The sequence below is a fragment of the Argiope bruennichi genome, chromosome 5, assembly GCF_947563725.1.
Source record: "Argiope bruennichi chromosome 5, qqArgBrue1.1, whole genome shotgun sequence".
NCBI lineage: Eukaryota > Metazoa > Arthropoda > Arachnida > Araneae > Araneidae > Argiope > Argiope bruennichi.
In genome coordinates this window covers 63,637,415-63,661,640 of record NC_079155.1, presented here as the reverse complement: position 1 = coordinate 63,661,640, position 24,226 = coordinate 63,637,415, and the positions used below count along the sequence as shown (strand labels likewise).

Genomic DNA, 24,226 nt, shown 5'->3' with positions numbered 1-24,226 from the left:
TCAATTTTTTCAGGAATAATCAAGAAAATATTTCTCTACGAATTATAGAAGTTGGTAAAAAGCAACAGACCAAAGAATAAGAATGAAACATTCATTGAACTATTTTCCTTCTTTCCATTCATTCCACCATTTCTTGGAAAAATTGAATTTCATTCGTATAAACATTCATTTGTATTTAATATAACATTGTCCACTTGCTTTCTTGTTAAATTTCATTTTTGTTATGCTTGATATAGATCGAATCATTACTGCTGTGTAATATTCCAGAATATAATTTTTACTAGAGCATTGTAAAAGTGAATAGAATACTAGTTTAATCTGGACTGCTTGTTTTGAAGTGTTATATTTTACTTATTTTTAACTTAGAAGAATATTAAAAACATTAATTCTTCATCTGCATATCCTGCGAATTAAACAATATGGTTGTTAGTTCATCGTTTTCAGCATGGATGGATTCTTTCGCAGATTTCTCAAAAAAGGAATTTCAGTTTTTATATAAAAAAATAATATAATTGAAAATAGGATTTTCAAATACAAAATTAAACTAAGATTCTTAAAATTAATTGTCGATTTCAGCAGTTTCTGTAAAGCTGCCAAGTTAGAAGTTGACCAGAGGATATAGATGAAAATATGTGACTGCTGCTCATTCAGCAAGCTCAGGAAATGATACAGAATATAAATTCTAACTTCATCGAAACATCAACAATAGCATTGTAAATCATGATCTTTAAAGTCAAAGGAGTGACAAGATGGCTTTAATGGGAATGTTTTTTACCGCGCCTTGACTAACAGTGAAAAAGTTTAACGTATTTGGACGGCTCAATCCGAAACAATATAATTTGGTTTTTCTGGTGTTTGTGTGTGAAAGTAAACACACAAAATGGGAACAAATATTTACTTATCTGATGGATTTAACACTTGATGGAAGTAGAATTCTAAAATTTCAAGTAACGAATCAAGTGGACTTCAGAGAAATTTTCTCTGAAAGTTCTGAATTCTATTTTATTGAACAACATTAAAACAGAATCGGATTTGAAATTATAAGACCAACATCTTATTCCTATAATTTGTTAAGAATATATATTTGAATAATTCTTCCTTTTTCCACCTTTTTTGTAGTACCTCCAGAAGAATCACCTGAAATCACTGGAGAATTCACCGATTACGGAGAAAATCTTACTCTTCGCTGCTTATCTGCAAGATCAAAACCAGCTGCTAATCTCAGCTGGTACATCAATGACGTCATGGTATGTATTTCTGTAATTTCAGCGGTTATGGAGGAACATAATTACGGAAACAAACCATATGATAAGGTTAAATATACTTTACTTGAAGCCTACTATATATAAATATATATATACTATAAATGAGATATTGAAAGAAACAATTTTTATATAAACCACACTTGAATCATTCGTTGACATTAAATTCAATTTCAAAAATATTATAATTCATTTTACCGTTATTTCTAAAACTATATTCAGAACTCTATTTCCTTCTAAGCAGAATCTTTTTTATATTTTTAGAAGTTTATCCTCTATTATGGCCTTGACGGAACCACAGCAAATGTTGCACTCCTTTTCTAGATTTTGTTTTGCATCTAGAAATTTTTGAATTAATGATTTAAAAGAATATTCCCATCAAACAAAATTAACTTCTGAACATTAATAAAATCAATTTTGTCAAGTACAACTTATATCTTGCACTCTAAACAAAAAATTTTGAGACATAGTAAGCAATATTTATGAGTAAGTATGCTAAGCATTTATCTAAATAAAACTGCGAGTAATAAAATGAGTAAGTATGCTAAGCAAGCGTTTATCTAAATAAAATTGCGCTCGTTATGGAATGTTATTTAAAATGTTAGACACCTGCTAACTATTTCTTTTGTTATTATTTGAATGTTCAGATGTTTATGAGAGATATTTATTTTCATGAAATAGACATTTTTTTTTTTAAATTTCATTTTTCCATAATAAGATTTTTCTTAAATTTCACAAAATGACTTTTATTTAAAAATCCGGGAAAATAAAATTAATCCAATTAAATAATTAATTTCAGGATTTTAGACATTCTACTGGCATTTCAATAAAATGCATGCCATAAAAATTTCCAGGAAAGGAATAAGCGTAAAATACCTTGAGATGAACATTGACATAGTGCGTATGTACACACTTGAAACTTCGAAAATTGTTCAAAATATCGAATATTTTTTTATTGCTTAATAATGTTCTCTGATCCTTTAGCTTTCAAACGATACCAAGATGTTGTCAATATTCGAAATATTTCTCGAGTTATAATTATTTTTCTTGAGGTGCTTTCATTAAAAACTCTAGTTACGTTTTTTTTTTAAACTCATTTTATGAAGAATGATATTTTCCCACTATGTTTCTTCATTCAAACAATCATAACTCAACAAGAAATTAACCAAATACAATTGTTTATACATCAAAATAATCTGTATGGAATAGAGGATGTTTTGTGCCTCAAATCAAAGATATATATATATAAATAAATTTTTAATAGCTATTTAAAAGTTAAAATTACAGAAAAAATCTCGCTTTTTCTATTCATCGTTGATGAAAAAATTGTTAAAAAAACTATATATTTTTATAACTTGATTGAGGCAGATAACATGAAGACTAATAGTAGGCATAATTCCCAATTAGAATTGTGTCTGTACAAATTAGAATTTAAGATATCATGTTAAAACAAAATGCTAATTAGCTCATTAAATATTAATTAATTAATTAATAATGAGTGTAATATGGTTTTTTCTCACTAAAATGAGTTTAAACATATTAATGGCCTACTGTGAAAAAACTGGATTTTTAAAGTTAAAATTTAAAAAAAAAATCTTCTAGTGTGTACGTACACCTTTATAAAAGAAAAACAATTCTCAGAAAACTTTTTTTTTATTTTATCTCTTTGGGTGTAATTTATTTATCCTTGGATACCTATAAACAGATGATTTAAAGATTATCGAGTTGTCTATGACTTTGGATTAATTCAATCAATTTAGATTAACATTCTAAAATTCACATATGCATCAATCCATTGTAGGAAGAAGAATAAACAAGAAGAATGAGTGAATAATAAGGCATAATTGACAGAATTTATGCTACTACTCTCTTCAGTCATTCATCCTATGATGATATCAAGAGACGTTAAGTCTGTTCGTGTGTTTTTCTTGTCTATATATTGACGCTTAAAATACTAAAATCCCATTCTAGTTGTCTTCTAAATAATTTCGAAACAAAAATATATCAAATTAATTCTGAGAATTAACTTTTATTCTGAACAATAATGCAGATGTTTAAAATAGAAAAAAAAATAATGAATTGCTAAAAATAAAAATAGTTATTAATTATTTTGAATCAAATTAACAATATACTATATCCGTTTAAAATAATGCATTTTTTTTTGAAAAATCCGTTTAAAATAATGCAATTCTTCTTGAAAATTTTCGTGTTCAAAATATTTAAAAATCTATTTTTTAAATGAATGTAGAGGTAACAAATATCCAGAATTTAGATTTTTGAATTTTCATTTTACTGCAGACAAACTTTACTCGTTAATATCTGCTTAACGTTTTGTAACTGTTAGCTTGCAGATTCTCAACAACCCAATTTTTCAGCTTTTTTCGGCTTATAATATTTATATGCTGCAACTATTATGAATGTAATAAAAAGATAGTATGGAAAAATGTCTGCCGATTTTAAATATTTATAAGCAAAATAGAATTTCAAACATTTTCAAATGATAATTATTTTATGATATTTAAAAAAATATTTTAAAAAATCAGGTCAGAAATTATTAATATTCAAATATTTGAGTTCCTATTTATTTTAATTTGTAAAATGAATGAAGTAAATTGATCTATCTCCTCCTGTTTTCTTTCATGATAGTCCATTATAAATATAAATATCAAATAATTCCACTACGGTGATTGGTGTTTACTTCCTAGGTGAATGCATTAAGGTATTAGGAGTGAGTTACCATCATTTCCATCGTGCTACATACCTTCTAAGGGAAGAGCTGTATCATGGCCTATGATGGTCAGTAGGACTCAACTTAATTCCCTCTCCAGATCATCGCTTTGACTATCATTTAGATTATTTGAGTGATTAGGCAGAGCGCAAGGGAGTAATTTTGACATAAATTTCGTGTTTGCATCTCAAAAGAAAAAAATATATTTTTTATTTAAATTGACAACTCATTTTGAAGGAATGTATTTTTTTTTCTGACAGATATCATTGTTTTTAATCGTGAGATGACGAAAATAACTTTTGCTATTGCATCTCTCACACTTCCAAAAATCACCAATCGAAGGCAATTTGCAGATAACAGAAACAGGAGGCAACAGAAATAATATGCAGATAAAGCATTCATTTAAAAATTTGATTGGAACTGAGAGTCAAATTCAGATATCCCATTACAAAAGCCAAGGTCTTAGTTTAAGAAATCAAAACTATATTAAACAATTGCAATTTTTATATTCACGGCTACAATCCTGATTCCAAAGAATTTAGTTTCAAGCCTTTGCTGCGAGAAAAACTTTTGCCGTTTGAAGAGCAGTTTTTCTCTTAGGGGCGGCGTGTGAGGGCGCTGCGGATGATTAGAACCAGAAAACGAACTGAAGGGAAGAGTGTGGAGAAGGAGGACGGCGGGAGAGACGGTGCCGAGAGAGGAGAGAGATGGATGTTCGGAGTTCTATGATGTTCTCATGCTAAATTTTGTAATAGTGTTCATATATGTTATGTTTCGTCCAACGTCAATTAAATGTTGTCAAAAAATTTAAATATGGTGTCATGCCAATTATTTTCGTTTACATTTATTTACTAAAAGGGCAGTCTTTGCCTTATTAATTTTTCTGATGAGAAATAAGAATTAAAAATCTCGGCAGCGCCGACATCCCACTGCTGTAAATCCTATGCATATGCAAATGCTAAGCGAATATTAATAAAATCAATTACTAGAACAGCATGTATTGGTTCAGAAGGAATTTTGGTACATAATTTTGATAAAGTTTTTGATGAACGACCTGCTAATCGACCATCGCAATGACAATGAAATAGAATTATTTTATTGCTTATATTCGTAAAACAAAATGCAAGACTTGTTTTATCACAAATCAAAATAAAAGCAAATATGTATTATTTATTAATGTCTATATAAAACTTGCCTCTTTTTGATTATAATCTGATTTTCAGGAAAAATTGATTGCATTTAATTTCATCTAGATTCTCATGTATAATTTAATGTTGGATGTTGTTATTTCCTGGACAAATTATTCTCAAGCCTTCATTTGTGACAGATATTAAAACCATGTTATTTTTTTAAAATTATAACTATTCCATATTTTGAGTACATGGACTTTCCTAAGGGAGTCAAGTCCCATGACATCATAAAGTCTTGAAATCTTAAATGACTGAGTAATCTATTTCAAATTGCACATTTCTTTTTGTAATACAGCAATTTCACTTTCTGATTCCAAATATAGATCGTGCATATAACGTGCAGAATCGCCTTTTTTTGTCTTTATTTTTTCTAGAACAGTAATTATTGCCTCTTACTCGTGTGATTGTTTTCTAGAACAGAAAAAAAATCACACGAGTAAGAGGCAATAATTACTAATTGAATGCTATTGCAATAATGAAATATATTTTAGAAAATGAAACAAGACATATTTTTAATAATTTAAACAAGTCAGGAAAAATTCTCAAGGCACAGTTTTATATGAATAGAGATGCAGTTTTGAAATTATATACCAATTAATATATAATAAATGTATAGACTTTACTTTGACTTATGCTCCAGAAGGACTAACATTTTGCTTTTCAAATGAAAGCAACAAAATTGTTCAGCATCATTCTTATTGCTGTGGTTGATTAACAGATTAATCATCAACAGCTTTCTTAACAGTGATTATTAAAATTCATTCTTCATCAACGCATGCTGTCTATTAGCTGACTTTAGTTATATTATCTTAGTATTTGCGTATGCATATATATTTACATAAGTCTAAAACAAAGACTTAAAATTAGTTTCTTTGGAAGATAATTTTGACAAGTCCACTTCATATTCTTTCTTATACTGGTTTTAAATTCCCATTCTAAATTTTAAGACTTTCTAAAAAGTGCCAAATTTTTCATTTATCTTTTAATTAATTCAGTTGTTAAAAATTATTTTGAGAGGTACATTTCTATCTTCTAATTATAAATTATATTTGGATCAGATGTAGTAGCTCTAGCTTAAATAGTTTCTTCTGTAGATAGCCGAAATGTACACGCATTTTTTTTTTAAACTGGTAATAGAGATGTAGATTTATGCAGTAGCAATCTGAATTGAATATCATAATAATATTCATTGTTTCTTTGGATGTTAAAGAGATAAAAAAATAAAGAAAACAGCTCATTACATTTTGCATTATACATTATTAAAACGTCTATATATTTAGCATCGTGGATATTAATAAAAGAGAAAAAGCTATCGAATACAGAGATATTACGGAATCACTATTGCAAATAGTCTGTTGAACTAAAACGTTCCGTATATTCATCCTGGATAACTACTCTGAATTTGAATATTTCATGAAATTGACCACTTCATTCATCTGATTTAGTCCAACACAGCATCTTAATTACATTGTAAAATGGAATGGATTACCTATTACAATAGTTCCGCTCCTTTGCAATGCTACTCATATACGCCCCAAAATTAAATGACATAATTGTTATCAAAATGAATTAGTTATATGTAATTATATTGGTGTATCTTTTTTGAAGAAGCGAAATTCAACTTACATAGAAACATTATCACAATGTAATTGCAAAAGGTAATCGTATTCGCGCTTCATTTTGAAAAAAAACAACAAACAAAGCGGTATTAAAATTGCAGATTCTACATGTAATAATATTTTTAACTGCAATTCGTTAGTAATTCAATGGATATGTGACATATACAGCAAGTGATATTGAGATAATTTCTATCATCCAAATGTGAGCTTTCTTACGTTATCTAAATGTGTATTGCGTTATTATTTCTCTCCAAAAAAATTACTCAATCAATTCCAAAATTAAATTCAAGAGATTAAATTTGATGTGTATTACATAATATAAAATGAAATTATTCTACGATATGGCCTATTAATAAGAGTAACTTTTATTGGATTAATATATTTTTATTAATATTCTATTTGATAGGGAATTTGCCTTAAGATTTACCTTTATTTATCTTGAAATCAGTCAAATTTTATAACTATTATTTATAAGTAATTAAATTAAAATTGAAAATGAATAAATTAATAATGTATAAATTATATCAATTATCTACGGCAAAATAAGAAGGGAAATGTCGATTGCCGAATTATAAGATTTGATAATGAAGAGCTAGAAAAATTTCAAAAACATTAGAGCAATTAATTCTTAATTATGTTCGAATCAGAAATGAATTAATTTGCATTTGGATCATCATATTTAAGTTTCCATTATAAAACAGAGAAGAATAGCTTGGATAATTATTGCTTTTGTAAATGCAGAAATCCTTAGAAGTAAACGAACGCTTTTGAGCATTGAATTACCATTTGTTACCTATGCGAAATGTGTTAAGCGATTTCTTGTTCTGGCATTGCTTCCATGTTTATCCTGATAAGACAGAATTAAGCATCAGTGATAATGAGAACTGTGTAAGGCAATTATTCATTCACGAACCAATCATTTATGAATTCGTTCACAAAAGAAACTTTTCAAACCATCAATAATACAGTGCTTATTAGATGTATAGACTCTTCATCGCTTAAGGGAATAATGTTTACAGAATCCTTCTGCCATTAATTCAATACATTTCTGTGAAAAACTCAACAGAATGAGTTCTGCTTGAATATGGTTGCTTATATCTATATTTTATCTGCTATGAGTTAAAGGTATCAGCTAGTGCATATTTTACTTATAAACCAAATGCAGTTAATTTATCACATGAAATTCAATTCAGTAAATATTTCAATAAATAAAAAAAAATTAAATACTTCCTTCTTATGAAGATTTTAGAAAGAAGACTTATACAATAAAATATATTTAGACTTATTAGACTTAATATTAGACTTATACAATAAAATATAATTAATCCTTCAAAAAATGTAATTTAACTCGATATTTTACCAACTGACATAAAACACATTGACTTAACATTTTTTAATAATAAATTTAAAAAATCTATTCTCTGTAAAATAATATATTCTCTTCAAACTTATTTTCATGATAAACTAAAAAACATATACATACAAGACATAAACACTTTACATTGTATCTGCATAATTTGACGTTTTATATGGATGCTTATGAGATGTTGCATTTGTGTATGTTTATGTTGTATTTTGTGCTTTCTCCTGAAATACAGAACCATTATTCGTTATCAAAATTGGTATACTTTCAACGTACTTAAGGTGTATTTTTTATAACAATTTCTTACATTATTTAACTGGAACTGAAAACATAAAATATAAACTTAGTTCATCTCCGATATTATCATTATGTTTCAAATTCTCATTATAGATTTAAGTGATTGGAATTAATATAATTTCCCTTTAAAGTAATTATTGAGGGAAAAGATATTGAAGATTTTTCTTCAATTGAAGAAGAATTTTCTTCAATTCTCATTGAAGCTATTCAATGAGAATTTTTCTAAATTGAGAATGATAAAAATTATAATAAAATGGCATATCTAATCTTTAAAAATGTAAAACATTAAAAAATAGTATATACGAATAAATTCCAAATTTAGTTTTCTTATAAATTCAGAGTAGGTAAAATTATGTAAGATTCCATTTTTAATATTTTATTCTTATTGGAATTCAAAGATCATTCCTTATCTCTATGCTAAATAATTCCTTCTTACACTGCTGGTCGTTATTTTCCTGCTACTAAGCTTACATCGAAATTGCGATAAATTTTGGTCTTTCAATTACGTCATTTTAAGTTCTTTCAATCTGAAATTGCTTTGTAAATAGGAATAAGTAAGATATCCTCTGTTATATCATTGATAAATTAGCCAATTATCATTTAATGTTATATCGTTGATAAATTAATCAATGATCATCTAATGTTATATCATTGATAAATTGGCCATGTAATGGTGTATCATTGATAAATTGATCATTTAATGTTATCTCTTTCATATCATTGATAAATTGATAATTTAATGTTATCTCTTTCATATCATTGATAAATTGATCATTTAATGTTATCTCTTTCATATCATTGATAAATTGATCATTTAATGTTATCTCTGTTATATCATTTCATAATGAAAATTTCATAAATAAAATATTTATTGTGTGTTCCTAACAATAAATATTTTCGCTACAAATATTCAGTGCACTCTCACATAATTCTGCATACTAGCATTTAATCAAATTTGTTAATTATTCTTGAATTACCACAAATTATTATCAGTTATAAACTATAATATGAGTCAGTGAGTAATTCAAAAAAGTTAAATGAAGTAAATGTTTAACATTTTGGTAAAAGTACTTAAAATCATGCTGAATTTCCTATGAAAAAGTAATAAATAAAAAAATCATCAAAATATTATACTTCCTTGCATTATGTATTACTTAATTCAAATTTTATATGCAAAAAAATCAGTTCATTGAAACATATTAAAAACAAATCCCATGTATTTATCCAACAAAGCCTCTAGTTGATATTTTTTGGGAAAAAAATAATATACTGTTTTTTCTCTTAAGAAGATATGTAAAAGCAATGTTCTAAAGTAAAAAGCAAAGACACAGTTTATTCCTTCAATATATGTAAAAAAAATCGAATTTTTAGATTTTTTACTTTATGCAACTTTTTTTCTCTCTTAAATAACTACACAATCGAAAACTTATTGCCTTTCAATCTTCCGCCTCAAATGATAAGCAATTTAGCGCAAGTGATTGGTTTACGGTTTTTTTTAAGTTCTCTTTCGCATGAATGAAAATGATTCGAAACATCGATTTTTGTCCATTTGCATTAAGAAACCAGATGGTGATTTTTTTAGTAGTATGATTTTTCTAAAATTACTTACACATAAAATATTCAAATATTTATGAAAGAAAAATCCTTCGATTATTTTTACTAAACTGTTTTACTAAAAAAATCCACTTTTTTATCATGGAAATAAAAAAAATCATTAACTATACTTATCATTTATATATATGCATTTATTAGATTTCCTCAACGAAATAATATAAGAAATTGTAATATATATTATGCATTTTGCTTAAAATTTTCATTTCTATAATCAAGTCATTTTAATAAAATTGTTAATTTAAGTACATTTGGTGTCTTAGAACTAAATGTATTTTTTTATAATTATTATTAGAAGATCTTAAATGAAAGTTATAGAATCCAATATATTTTATCTTGAAAAAAAGTGAAAAAATAAAAAAAATAAATATCAAATTTTTATTTAATAGAAAAATTACTTTTGCTTTTCTTTATTTTCTTTTTGCATAAGATGAAATTAAAAAAAACAACATCTGAATGAAAATAAATCAGACAAATAGTGTTTTTAAATGTAAACATTTCGATCTATTTATTAAATTAAAATATTATTATTTTACTAGAATATATTAAATATATTATCTATAATAATTTGAAAAAGAAATCTAACATGGCGAAACATCAAAATTGTGTAGAATTGTGCAAGGATTATTTATGATAACTTTTTTTAATTCATTTAAAGAGCCCTAGAAAATCATTTATCAAATTCATTTTATTTCATAACAATATAATTCCTAAAATAAAAAACATTTATAAAATTGCAATCTAATTATGAGAACTTTTACAAACAGAATATCACAAACGGAAAAGACAACCGACCTTTATATTTATTATTTCACTTATCGTTAATAATAATTTATTCAGATATGCTATTTAATTACATATCTATAGAAAGCATAAAAATTAATAAACTGATAGTCACATAGTATCAAGTAAATTCAATTCAATATATTACTTTCAAATATTTAAATAATTATTTTTTATTAAATGCTTAAAATTCCTGTTAAATACAGAAAATGGTCGATCTATATTTATACATAAACACAATCAAATATTCAAACTTAATTTTCTTTCCAAGCCTGAAGAGATAATTATATGACCTCACCATTGAAAAATTACTTAATTTATTCTACATTAAATCATATTAAATTCATATTTCAATAAATTTATATCTGTGTGGTGTCGTATCTAATGTGATTTTTTAAAAGCATTATCAATTATTTTTAACTCATTTAAAAAAATACACACAATAAAAATTTTCTAAAATAAAGCACAGTGTATGTTACCTATAAACCTTAAAAATTTCACAAATTTCTATAGCTGTATTATTATAGACATATTTTTTCATTCTTTCTGCATCGTACGTTTGGTACGTTTTTCCAGTTTTTATTGATTAAAGCAAAGGTTTCATAATTCATATAAAATTAGATGATATATGAAAAGAAAAACTTTTTATTTACATTTTCTTTCTTTACTGATCATAAAAATAAAATAGAGTCCAAGATACTGTTTAGAGCTATACAAATATATAAAAATGGTTATTGTATTTCTTCATTTTCTACAACTTAATACATACTATTAATCTGCTATAAGAAATACCAAAAGTTTAATTAAATTAAATTGTTTTATAATAAATTTTCTGCTTCATTTGGGGAATTAATATAGCTTCAATTCCATTAAAATACTTTGTAGAAAAGAATAAAGTTCTTCATTCTTCAAAGAAAAATAATTTCAAAGCAATAATAAATAAGAAAAAGAGTGCAGACCAAGTTTTAAAGAAATCAGATCCTGGAATTTTTTTTCAGTTTATTTATTATTTCTTAGTTTTTAAGTACGATGCACATTTGCCGGGTTATTTGCTTTCATTTTATGCTTCAGGAGATACGCGATTTAGGAGATGTGATTGGCTTACACACTTCTTCTCAATTTTTTTTTTGTCGCTCGAAAGAAAATGATTTGAAACATTGATTTCGTCGTTTGCATTGCTGAAACAAAATAGCAGAATTCTTTTTAGATTTCTTATCTTCCAATAAATTGTCTTCAGAAATGAATATTTTATTTTTATACTTTCTACAATTTTGGCGACGTCAACTCCCTAAAACTTTATGTAAATCTTTCTAGAAAAATTGCTTTTTTTATGAATATAATGGGGATTTTCTGAATAGTGTGTAGAGGCTCTCGACTTCGCAATGTGCATTTACTAGTGCACTTTGCTGAAAAATTCAACACCCACATTCAAGATAAAAGTCTTTCGCTTTAGTAAATGTATGAATTTAAATTTCTTCTGTGAGTAGACGTAGTCTAAGAAAAAAATTTGCATTTGCATTTTATTCTGTACGGGGATAAAAATACCTACATTACCTTTTCCAAAAGGAGCGAATAAAAAAATAACTTTTCTGAAAAAAACCATTCATTTATGTTATTTTTAATTTAAATATTTAGGAATTTCAGAATATTTTTTGTATTCAAATTTATATCATCTACAGATAATTCCAACAATCATTAATACATTTATTTCCGTTTCATTTTTTTAAAAGTTTAAAATTCGAAAATTTTCAGAAATAAAATAGAGAGTAAACGAATTTCACCAATTTTGTCATTATTTAAATTAAAAGAACCGTATGAGATGGAAAGGAGCATGTAATTTATGCGGATATACATTTAAGTCTTGAAAAAGTCACGAAATAATGCATTTTTCCAGATTATTTTTTTTAATTAAATAACAGGAGTTACCTTGTCGTCCATAATTATCCTGGTATGTTCCTAATTACTCCAGGACTAAGGCGTATCTGGTTCCTGAGCATGCTAAGATGCTGAAATGAAGAAAAAAAATATTCGAAATGATAAGAAACTACTGCTCATTGCTTGGGAATTTACTTTTCGGTTGGTTCCGAACTGTCCCAAACAACTGTTATTTTATTCTTTTTTAATAAAATTGAATATTGTATGCAAGTTGTAAGAAATATTTAATATTATGACTTTAGAGTCTTTGATAATTGTTATGGATCTCCTCCCCCCCCCCCCCTTAAATATGTCCAAAAAGTCATGAAATGAAATTTTTAGAAAAACAGAAATGGTTAAATTTTACGAGACTCATAAGTGCGCTTTAAAATGAGTGAGAAATTACTTTCTATAATAGTAAGGCCAGTTCCTATTTCAAATAGAATGTTCGATCTTATTTCCAATTAATTTTTTACTGATATTTACGTTACCTGAAAATGTATATTTAAGCGATAGAATTTGGTTGAACTCTACTTTGGTTGTCAACTCTATCAACCCCTCAAATTTACGATCTCCATTACAATAGATCATAAAATACTTATTTGCTTCAAAATTGACTGCAGATAATTTAAGATAAGTTACTTCTTCTATCACCGAAGCCACCGTTTGTTATTAAAAAGATTTAAAATCATCATCATCTTTAGATTTTTATTCAAATTCACATATTTTTTCATCCTTCGATGACCATTTCCGTGTTTGTTTTTTTCCCTTTAACGTCAAACAACATACAAAAAGTTATTAATAATAACTTTTATTTGTGAAAAGTAACATGTAAACTCGTCATATAGAAGATTCTTTAAAAACTTCTGTTGTTAATTTGACATAAAATTATGATTATAATTGGTGCGATCGTTTTCATAGATTTAATATCATTTTATTATATAATAAATTATTCCGAAAAAATGGTATATTGTTATTTATAACAAAAAATATGTACCCAAATACCCTGTTGATATTAGTGATAGGCGAGCAACCGAACTTGCAACCTTATGGTTCGTAGCCGCGTAACATGACCACACGACAAAAGAAATTTCTCATGTCTCGTAGCTGTTATCTGGCTTATAAAGCGTCACCACATTACTCCCCCTCCAGTGCGTTGGAGGTGAGACGAACGATATTTTGTCCTGTTTTTGTTATTAATGTTGCTATTGGTGACCCGGACGTGATTACAAGACAAAAGAAATTTCTCATGCCTCGTAGCTTTTATCTGGCTTATAAAGCGTCACCACAACCCCATGTAATTGACAATGGTGATTAAGGACATTGTGCTGCACCTCAAGAAAAAAAAATCTAAATAGGAAAAATGAATCTTATTCGTATATCCTACAAATCCTACAAAAATAATGCCTACACAACTTGTAACTAACCAGTGTAGGAAAAGAATCATGAAGCTTAAGAAAGTTTTTCTGTCTTTTTAAAAAAGAATTCAATTAAAATAAACAAACGTTAGAAAAAAACATTAACAATCACGGAAAAGTGTTGTTTGTCCTCCTCTAGGAAATTATAAAGAAAGAATATGCTTCCAAACAGTTTAAAACTTCACTGATGTGTACTATCGTTCCAAATATTCAATTACCCTTCCTAACTCTACAAAATTTAAATTTATTTTAACAGATGACATATCTTGATTTTATTGGTAAAATTTTTTAAAAAAATATTTGGGCCAAAAAGGTTATTACGTAAAATCTAGATGATTCATCTACTTAAATTGCTTCGATTATTTTAAAAAGTAAAATTTTTATTGCATTTCTTATATATATATATATGTGTGTGTGTGTGTGTGTGTGTGTGTGTGTGTGTGTGTGTGTGTGTGTGTGTGTGCGTGTGCGTGTGCGTGTGCGTGTGCGTGTGCGTGTCGGATTTTTAAAAAATGCAGTTCAGATGTTACTAAAGGTCTAAGACGCAATAAATATAATACTAAAAGGGAGCATTTCAGGTAAATAGAAGAAAAGTTAAATTTAACTTAAAAAATTGTTATTTCCTGAAAAAAAATTAATTTTGAGATAAATCATTTTATATGAATATTTGTATTCTTAAAAAATAAATATGGGATCATATAATATGTATTCTCAATATGGAAATAAAAAATCGCATTGTAGGCATTCTCTTTATTTTGCTAAAATTAAAATAAGTACTCCCATATTAAAAATGGAAATGAGGGATCTCAGTTACCTATTGTAATTTTATAATCAATTTTAATGACTAAAATATGTATGTATTCGATGCAAACAAAATTCCAAAAGAAAATCCTTTTGGAAAAGCAGTTGATGGAGTGTAAAGCATCAGTGAAAAAAAAATGATAATTAAATAACAGAGTTTCAGATTTTAAATATCTGTTGGCAAATCCTAGATATAATTCTAAATTTTAAATAATGTTTTTAATAAAAATCTTCTGTTTTCAACTAAAATTTTAACATTTTTTAATTCGGAACAATATGCTGGTTCTATTTTAAAATGAATTACATTTATTCTCTAAGAAAGCTGCAATTACATGTTTATATCATGTTTCATCTCATGTAACGAAATTTAAGGTTTCAGACTCAAACTTCGTTTAATATCTTTAATGCAGAAAAATTTAATTTTAGAATCAAGCTTTAAATCTTAACATGGAGCGATAATTTTATATTAAGTTTTAAATCAGATTATTGTCTTTTTATTTAATCAAAATAAAAAATAAAGTGCATTTGTCGTAGAAATATTCATATATTTTATTCCGCAGGAAGATTAAAAATCATATCTGAGGAATTCCTTAGGCGTCTTTTATTAAATTCCCCACAATTTTTAATATATGTATTAACATGCAAAAAAATCGAAAATATAAAATTCTGAAATATATATAATGCTGCAAAGCAATAACGATCACGTATTTTGATATTTGGAAAATAATCATTTTATAAATATATTGTTTTTATTTTTATTTAGAATTTCTAACTATTTCCAACATGATTCCAAACATATTAAAATTTTAATAAATTATCTATTAACTATTATTATCTTAGAAATATAATAATATCGAAGATCTAAAAAAAATTTCAGAAAGTACTTTTCATATTGGAAAATATTTTAAACCATTAAAAAAACATTCTCTGCTTCAAAAATGTTGTTGTGAATTATTTTTGATTAAATCATATCTGGCAACAAGACCAATTTATCCTAAAAGAGTACTGCATAGTTATAAAAATGCTGTGCTGAATATTTCGTCTAACATATTATGATTTAAGGCTCATGAAAAAAAAAATTGAAAAATAGATAAAGCTCCTTAAAACGTAAGCACATTTAATAGGTAACAATAAAAGTAAATATGCTTTTGGTTCTCAACAGAATAGATTGACAAATACAATGCAATTAATATTTATATATATTTGGAGATTAATGTAATAATTAAAAAAAATATTAAATTAATATTTTAATTTAGGAAATAATTATTGCAGGGAAATTTTAACAACTATTCTCTATTTTAGTCAATTATCAACTATTTTAACTCTATTATATATCCAAATATTTGCTAACCTGTTATCTTCCAATTGCTAAAAGTCATGAAAAATTTGCTTATTTTCTATTTTAAGTTTTATTGCAAAATACACGCTACTTAAAATAAATAAAGGCTACTCTTTAGTTGTAACTGCATATTATTTTTAAGCAAATTTTACTATTTTGAAGTTCATGTCCTATTTGATAAATAAAATATATTACTCTTTTAGTATAATATGATATTTACAATTACTTAAGGCAGTGCACTCAAATGTAATATAAATCATTTTGTAAAAAATATTGCTAAATTAGTACCAAATATTTATTCAATTCTGTGTCAATAAATATTTATACAATATTGTGTTAGTGATTTCGATATTAAAGGCTTTCTACTTGCTACTATAAAATGCTTTCTAGGTTTTGGTCCCCAAATCTTGCTACAATATGCGACAAAGCAGAAAGTTAAATTTGTTCTAAGATCTAAATTTATTCGAAGATTTAATGAAAAAAAAATGTGTCTAAAAAAAGGAATAGCCCTCAAAAACCTTTAAGCTATTTTTTGTATGTATATTTTACAAATAATATATTTCACAGAAGAGGAAAAACTCAGTTCAAGCACACAACCAGAATTACTCCATGCATTAAATGGGTATTCTTGAATTTCTAGCAATGTAGGCTCATATCTTTATTCAAAATTTGAGTCTTTAATTGGAACAAATGCACAATTAGTATCTTCAATTCCCAAACCGTGTTTCCTTAAATGCAAATCAAGTCAAATCATTACAAATTTCATCAGCCATTTTCTCAAATATTAAAAAAAATCTAATTTTAACATTTAAAATACTTTTTGCCCACTTTTTCTTAGATGGTACCAGAGGGTGCAGTCTTATCTCATGAGATTGTACGTCACCACGACAAGCTGGAATCTTCTTCAGCCAAACTGTTTAAATGCAAATCAAGTCAAATCATTACAAATTTCATCAGACATTTTCTCAAATATAAAAAAAAATCTAATTTTAACATTTAAAATACTTTTTCCCCACTTTTTCTTAGATGGTACCAGAGGGTGCAGTCTTATCTCATGAGATTGTTCGTCACCACGACAAGCTGGAATCTTCTTCAGCCAAACTGTTTAAATGCAAATCAAGTCAAATGATTACAAATTTCATCAGCCATTTTCTCAAATATTAAAAAAAAATCTAATTTTAACATTTAAAATACTTTTTCCCCACTTTTTCTTAGATGGTACCAGAGGGTGCAGTCTTATCTCATGAGATTGTTCGTCACCACGACAAGCTGGAATCTTCTTCAGCCAAACTGGATATCCCTATGGATTCGAGCTCTCTTCCTGAAGGTGTGCTTCGCCTTGCTTGTGAGGCCTCCATTTCCAATTTTGTAACATCCATATCGAAAGAGCTGCTCATCTCCAGAGAACACAATGACCAACCACCACAACACCACATCGACCCGCAGGAGGAAGTAAATAGCCAGGCTGACCTTCGAGCACTGGGCTTCCTTCTTGTTGTGACGATGATCTTGTGGATTGAACTAGCTGGCTCAGGTTGAACCTGGAATGTTTGGATTTTGAAATGATATGTCTCAGTTTCTTGCATACATTGAACGGAAGCGTGTTGTGGAGGATATATATAAATAACGCAGTTATTCGTTAATTTAAATTAGCATGATTTTTCACATATTTTTATCCGGTTTCTGGGGATTTTTAATGTAATTAAAACAGATTTGTCTTTAAAATCAGACCTTGCTCCATATGTTTATTCTTCGTTCATTAATTTTTTTTTCTAATTTTGCTCCAAGAATGTCATTTGTTTTGATTAAAATTAAAACCACTCTGATATATTATTGTAAAAGTTTTTAATAGCTCTAAAGTTTCAGCATTTGAACCAGAATTTTATAAAATTACTTTAAATTAACGGATTATTGCGTTATCATACATTGGACCAGATCATGTACATTTCATAGCATTCAAAGGATTCTTGTATTAAAACTTTACCTAAGACGCAAGCAGATAGAATGCATGCGGACATTCAAAAAGTTGATACATTTTAATTATGATTTTGTACTTGATGGAATGATTACACATGTTTGTTAATGATTTTGGGACAAATTTTCAAAAATAATTTTTATGAATGAATGGAAGATACCTTTAAGGATTCTCGAAATAAAATCAAAATTATTTTAAGATTATTTTAACATTATTTCAAAGAATGCTGTTCGAAATTTACAAGCGATATATATCAACTTTCAAACTGTTTTATATTTAATTTAAAAATGCAATTCCCAATTCAAAACTTTCTAACTACCTTTTAAATACTTTGCCAAAATTTTAAATTCAGATTTTAAAAGTTTTCTATTTTTTCTCAGATTAAATTGCATTATCAAGAGTAAAATTATATTATTTAATAGTTATTATCTGTTTTGAATATAGGGCCCAAATAATAATATGTCTTGCTATGAATCATAATTTAAATTATTTTGCATACTTCTTATAACCACACTGAATATAAACCTAAAACAACTGTATACTTTGCAATAACTGTTATATGATCTTAAATTAAAAAAAGAATAAGGAAAATGTAGTAACTGCTGAAATAGAGATTAAATGTTAAACGAGCTCTAATAAAATGAATATATATCTCTTTACTGCAATACTTCAACTCTTTGTACACATATCCATAATTATCAAAATAATCAATTACCGTTTGACTGCTTTTTATTATAAATGCCTTTAATTACCGCATACAAAGCTGTATAAAATCATTTAACAGAATGAATTGCTACATAATTGGAAGGTTGAATAAAACAAGCGAATCAGACTGAATGAAACATCATCGATTAAATAAATCAGAATATTAATTCATTTATGTTGAAGCGTGTTTAGAAGAAGGACACAGAGAAAAATTATTGAAAATACAGATGAAAATTCTTTGGCTTTTTATCATTGTGACAATGCAACAGGCATTTAAATGCTGATATGGATTTTTTTCAAACTGATGTATGTTACTATAACTATAAACTATTTTATGGTATTCAGAAATGTACTTAAATTAATCTAAAGAACACTCATTTTGTGCTCCTAATACATGAAAAGTAGACCACGAAAGACTTCATCATTACCGTAAATTTATATAAATATACATATTGTGTCAGTTTAATGTCGTGCATGTGTCTTGGAACACAAATTTCGATGTAAAGTTTAATTTATGTTAAACCATGTCCCAGGAAATTATTTGTATGTGACTTCAATCAATAAATGTTTAAAAGGGATGTTTTTTTCAATTTTAATTTATACGTTAAAATTCATTCATCAGAAAAATTCTATTGATAGATTTTTCCGCTCATTTCCTTTAATAATCCATATTAATACTTCATCTTATGATCTTATGATGAATTTGAAGACCTCCATGGACTTCAATGATCTAATTAAAGCCCATTGTTCTACATGGTCGATAGTTTAAACACTATAATGAATTCTCATCAAACACAATAATGGAAAACAAGTTCCTAAAAATTCTTAAAATTATAAAATCTAGAAAAATTATTAATTATAAATTATTGAGTAAATATTTTCTAACCCCAATCTACCATTGGATCGTATGTCGTCTTGTATTCGCTGTTGTTATCACTACCACTCCCTTTTCAATTCCCACTTGAAACTGAAAGGCTACCGTGGTATGCTCAAGGTTTTGGTTTCCAGACGTAAAATTTCAGGTTAGAAATTCCACAATATTAGTATAGATCTATTACGTGTTAAATCTGGTTTCAAATATCTTCGCGATGAAAGTGTTTTCCCGGTATAAAAAGTACAAAATGTGTAGTAGCTGATCAGATGCCATTTTCGTCATCTGAGAGCGGCTTTAAATTATAAGAACGTTCTAAAACAGCTCACTAATAACTAACAAAATTGTTCAGTTGAACTAATCTCTTAATTTTTTTTTTACACCACCTTCTACTTTATTCCTCCAATTTTCCAAATGAAATTTAATCTCTAAAATATATGGCTGTAATCATATGTGACCTGTTTATCACATGTTTTCACTTATTATGGTCTTAGTCCAATACAGCAAGATAGAAGTCGTCCATTACAACACATTCCCTCTTTGTTAGTGGTTATAAATTTGTAAAAAATATATTGTCTGCAATCTTAATTATTTTACAAATTTTAATATAAAAGTTTAGAATTTCTTAGAAAAAACCTGTCCTTCAAAGAACTGGGAAATATTTAAGATAATTTCAAATATATTTTTTCAAAAGTTAAAAGAGATAAAAAGGAAAAAAAGACGAATTAATTCATTAAAAATATCAGTTAAAATAACATTCTAGTTAAGTATAAATAAAATAAGAACAATCCTAGAAATATTTAAATGAATATTTTCTAACAATATATCACATTAATCGATCTTCGCTTTTCAAATTCTGAAAAAGAAACATTTTATTAAATTATTAATTTTATAGTATAAAAATCTTCACCTAATATATTCAATAATTCAAAAATTGAATGAATGTCATTCAATTTACACACACACACACACACAGACACACATACACATACACACACACGCGCGCGCGCGCACACGCACACGCACGCACGCACGCTATATATATATATATATATATATATATATATATATATATATATTAATAAAGTATTTCTTAAAAAATTACAGAATTACTTAGAAGCTTCACAGTACAAGTTTAAATATCGTAACAATTTCCTGTGAGACTGTTGCCTAATTTTTAAAAGTATATCACTCACATCATTTAATGCATGCTGAAATCAAGTTTGATTTTTTTTTATGTTCTTAAAAAATAATTGTGAAAGATAAAAGTATAAAAGAATAAAAACAGTTTAATTTTAAAAAAAATTCCCTTTAAAACCTGATGTCGAGCCAATTTTTTGTAATTACAGCATATTATTTGCGACGATTTGCAATTCTTTAATTTTAATTGCAATCAATAAAACTTAATTGCAACAAATTTTTCTGAGATATATTTTTTGATCGACTTTTTCTATTTTCAAATATATAATTTACTTATCTCATATCGATATTGAAGAATCTTCAGTTTTATCCATTGTGTAGGAAGCAATTAAAATTAATTTGAAATGAACTCTTTTCTTTTAAGAAAGTAATAAGTTTATACTTTTTAAATGCTGCATTTATTTATTTTTTCAATTTGAATGATTATAACTATAATATAGCTCGTAAATTTGCCAATGAGAATCAGATAAAAAATGTGCTTATATTTAATAAATTTCCGAATTTTATTTTATTACTCAATAAATTTCTGAAATATTATTTTTTCCGATTTATAAAATTGAAAATGCTTCTATTTGATCGAACAATACGTTTTGTGAAACAGATATTATTAATTTTATGCTAGAAATACATTCATCAATAAAATAGTAAATCATCTGTGAAAAAGATGAAAAAACACTCCAATGTCTTATTTTATTTAAACTAAGTATTTTCATATTTTTATAAGAGAGTTCAGATATCCCATAATAACGGTAATTAATGAATAAGGATTCTTATTCATTCAATCATTTTATTTTCATTTTTATTGCTAACCTTTCTCCTTTATTCATTTTTTTCTTCAAGGTATTATTTTTTACTAACAGTTGTAAATTTTATATGGTGATTAACGAAAATTCATAAGCCTTGTTTCAAGAACTATCTCTTTGCTTACAAATTTAGTTACTGTCTCTATATCAATCAGCAAAACTATTATGCACCGACCCATTCATCCAAAAGTGTGAGAAAAAGAAAATCAAGTCCTGGTTTTTTTTTACTGAAAGGACATTTCCATAGGTGTTGACTAAGACTTGTGAAATCGTTTGGACTTTCAATACAAGAATAACATTTATTTTTGCCTGTAAATGTATTTTAAAATAAATTAATATGAAAGACATGACAAAGCAGTCTACAAGATTCGAAAGGATATATTTTGAATTTTAAAATAGTGTGAAAAATTGTTGGAATAATATTTTGTGAAACTAATGAAAAAAAATTACCAGAAATACTGGATTTTTATTAATTAAAATTTCAGAAAAAGCACTATGTGGAAAAAAAATGATCTAATATATTGTGCTTTGTGCACATTTAGACGAACTGAAGCGCATTCACTTCTATAAAAAATGGTCAAAAATATCAGTATATACATATTGCAAGAAAGTATATAATTAATTAAAAAGCAAAAACAAAAAAAATGTAAGATAATTCCTAAATATTCGAAAAAGTGCTGAAAATTTTCTTTACCATCCGAAATCTTCTTTAGTTTTGAACTCGTGTGCGTATTGCGATGAAATCTCGGTGGGAAAAAGGAAAGGCACTTAAATTCACAATTCTGTTTCAAAGTAAACTGGCATTAAATTGGTTGAAAAATTGAAGCATTTGAATTCGTTAAGAGGTCCGAATGCGCTTCGGGAGATGAATTGGCTAGAACTGTTTCTGAGAATGACTAAACGACTGTTTGAACGCTAAGCAAATGAAAGATCATGATATTGGCTGGAAACTCCTTCTCTGTCCTTACCCTTCGGGAAACATAAATTCAAAGATGAATGCAATGAATAGCATTACTATGCTCTAGTTACACTTTTGTGTGCGTGGTGTTGGAAATTTGAAGCTCCTTTATTAACTTTTGGATCGATGCAAGAGTTTAATATTTACAGGAAGAAATGCTACAGTGAGAATTGCAATTGTTGAAAGTATCAAGTTTGCATTCTGCTGTCTTTTATAAAGAGAACTAAAGGATTGCAAAGAATTATAAAGTATAAAGAGGATTAAAGGACTGTAACTTCAAATTCAATTTGGTTTCAAAAAGTTTCAATGTTCACAGGGATTTTAAAACAAAGTAGGCCGTTGGCGAGTAATTCAAGTTATACAATACCAAATTATTTCAGTATGAGAACTTGAACTGTTCATTGAATCAAAATGCAGGGAGGAAATTTTGATTCTTTGGTTTTAAATCATTGTCCTTTTGAAAATTAAACACTCTCACTTCAAATAATCCAAACAACACAAAGAAATATTCGAATTAGTGACAAGACAAACAAGTGTTTCAAGGGATTGCACAAATTTTTGACGATTTTAAGGTGTAAGATAAAAATAGCATGCATGATCGACATTAAAAATATTAAATATGGTCGATATATAGAGAATTTTTTTTAAATCTTCATAACATTTATGATTTATTCTTTTTTTCGTATCTTTTAACTCCTAGTATAAGAAAACTATTCTCTCTGTTATCAAATGTCATTGATGAAATTAAAAGCTGCATTGCTTATGTGAAATATTATATCTCCTAGTTCAGATCAGTTTTTTTTTATATGTTGTTTATCAGGACAGCAGCATTTAATAATCCTCTCCTGTGACAACCAAAGGAAGTTTTATACTTTTATTGAAATTGGATAAATTTTGTAAATGTATACTTTATTATTCGAGAGGTATTCATACATAAAATTTTTCAAAGCTCCTCAAATTCTTAATGGAAACAGAGAATTTTGAAATCTGTAAGAGTTTCATTTTCTTTATTTTTGAAATAAAAATAGTGTTTCCTTTTATAATAAAGATCAACATTATTTCCTTGAATTCATACAAATCATTCCTAACATTCCGTTCATTCAATTTAAGCTTCAAAATTAAAAATGTTTAAAAACTTACACATAAGACTTACTAAGAAAGAAAAACTAGATAATGAGCAGTTTAAGTATAACATATAATTTAGTGAAAGAAATTAAGAATAATTGTTTCTTAGATCACATAAAAAATCCTTAATTTTAAGAGATTCAAAGGTGAACATAAATTAAATAATGTAAATCACCTTTTGTAAATTTACAGGCTAATGATGAAAACATATTTCTTTTTTTAAAATAAACATGGAATGCAAATAAAATCGGTTCAATAAATATA

General features: G+C 26.7%; 1 protein-coding gene across 1 annotated transcript in view; it reads left to right on the top strand.

Moving 5' to 3' along the window:
- The window catches only part of LOC129968286 (uncharacterized), a 168,173-nt gene extending 150,309 nt beyond the window's left edge, over window positions 1-17,864 (top strand). Inside the window, exons 5-8 of the mRNA XM_056082142.1 lie at window positions 1,120-1,247; window positions 17,164-17,240; window positions 17,352-17,445; window positions 17,541-17,864. Of these exons, the coding sequence (XP_055938117.1) occupies window positions 1,120-1,247; window positions 17,164-17,240; window positions 17,352-17,445; window positions 17,541-17,864 (623 nt within the window). The remainder of the gene's footprint in view (window positions 1-1,119; window positions 1,248-17,163; window positions 17,241-17,351; window positions 17,446-17,540) is intronic.
- The last annotated feature ends 6,362 nt before the right edge of the window (window positions 17,865-24,226 follow it).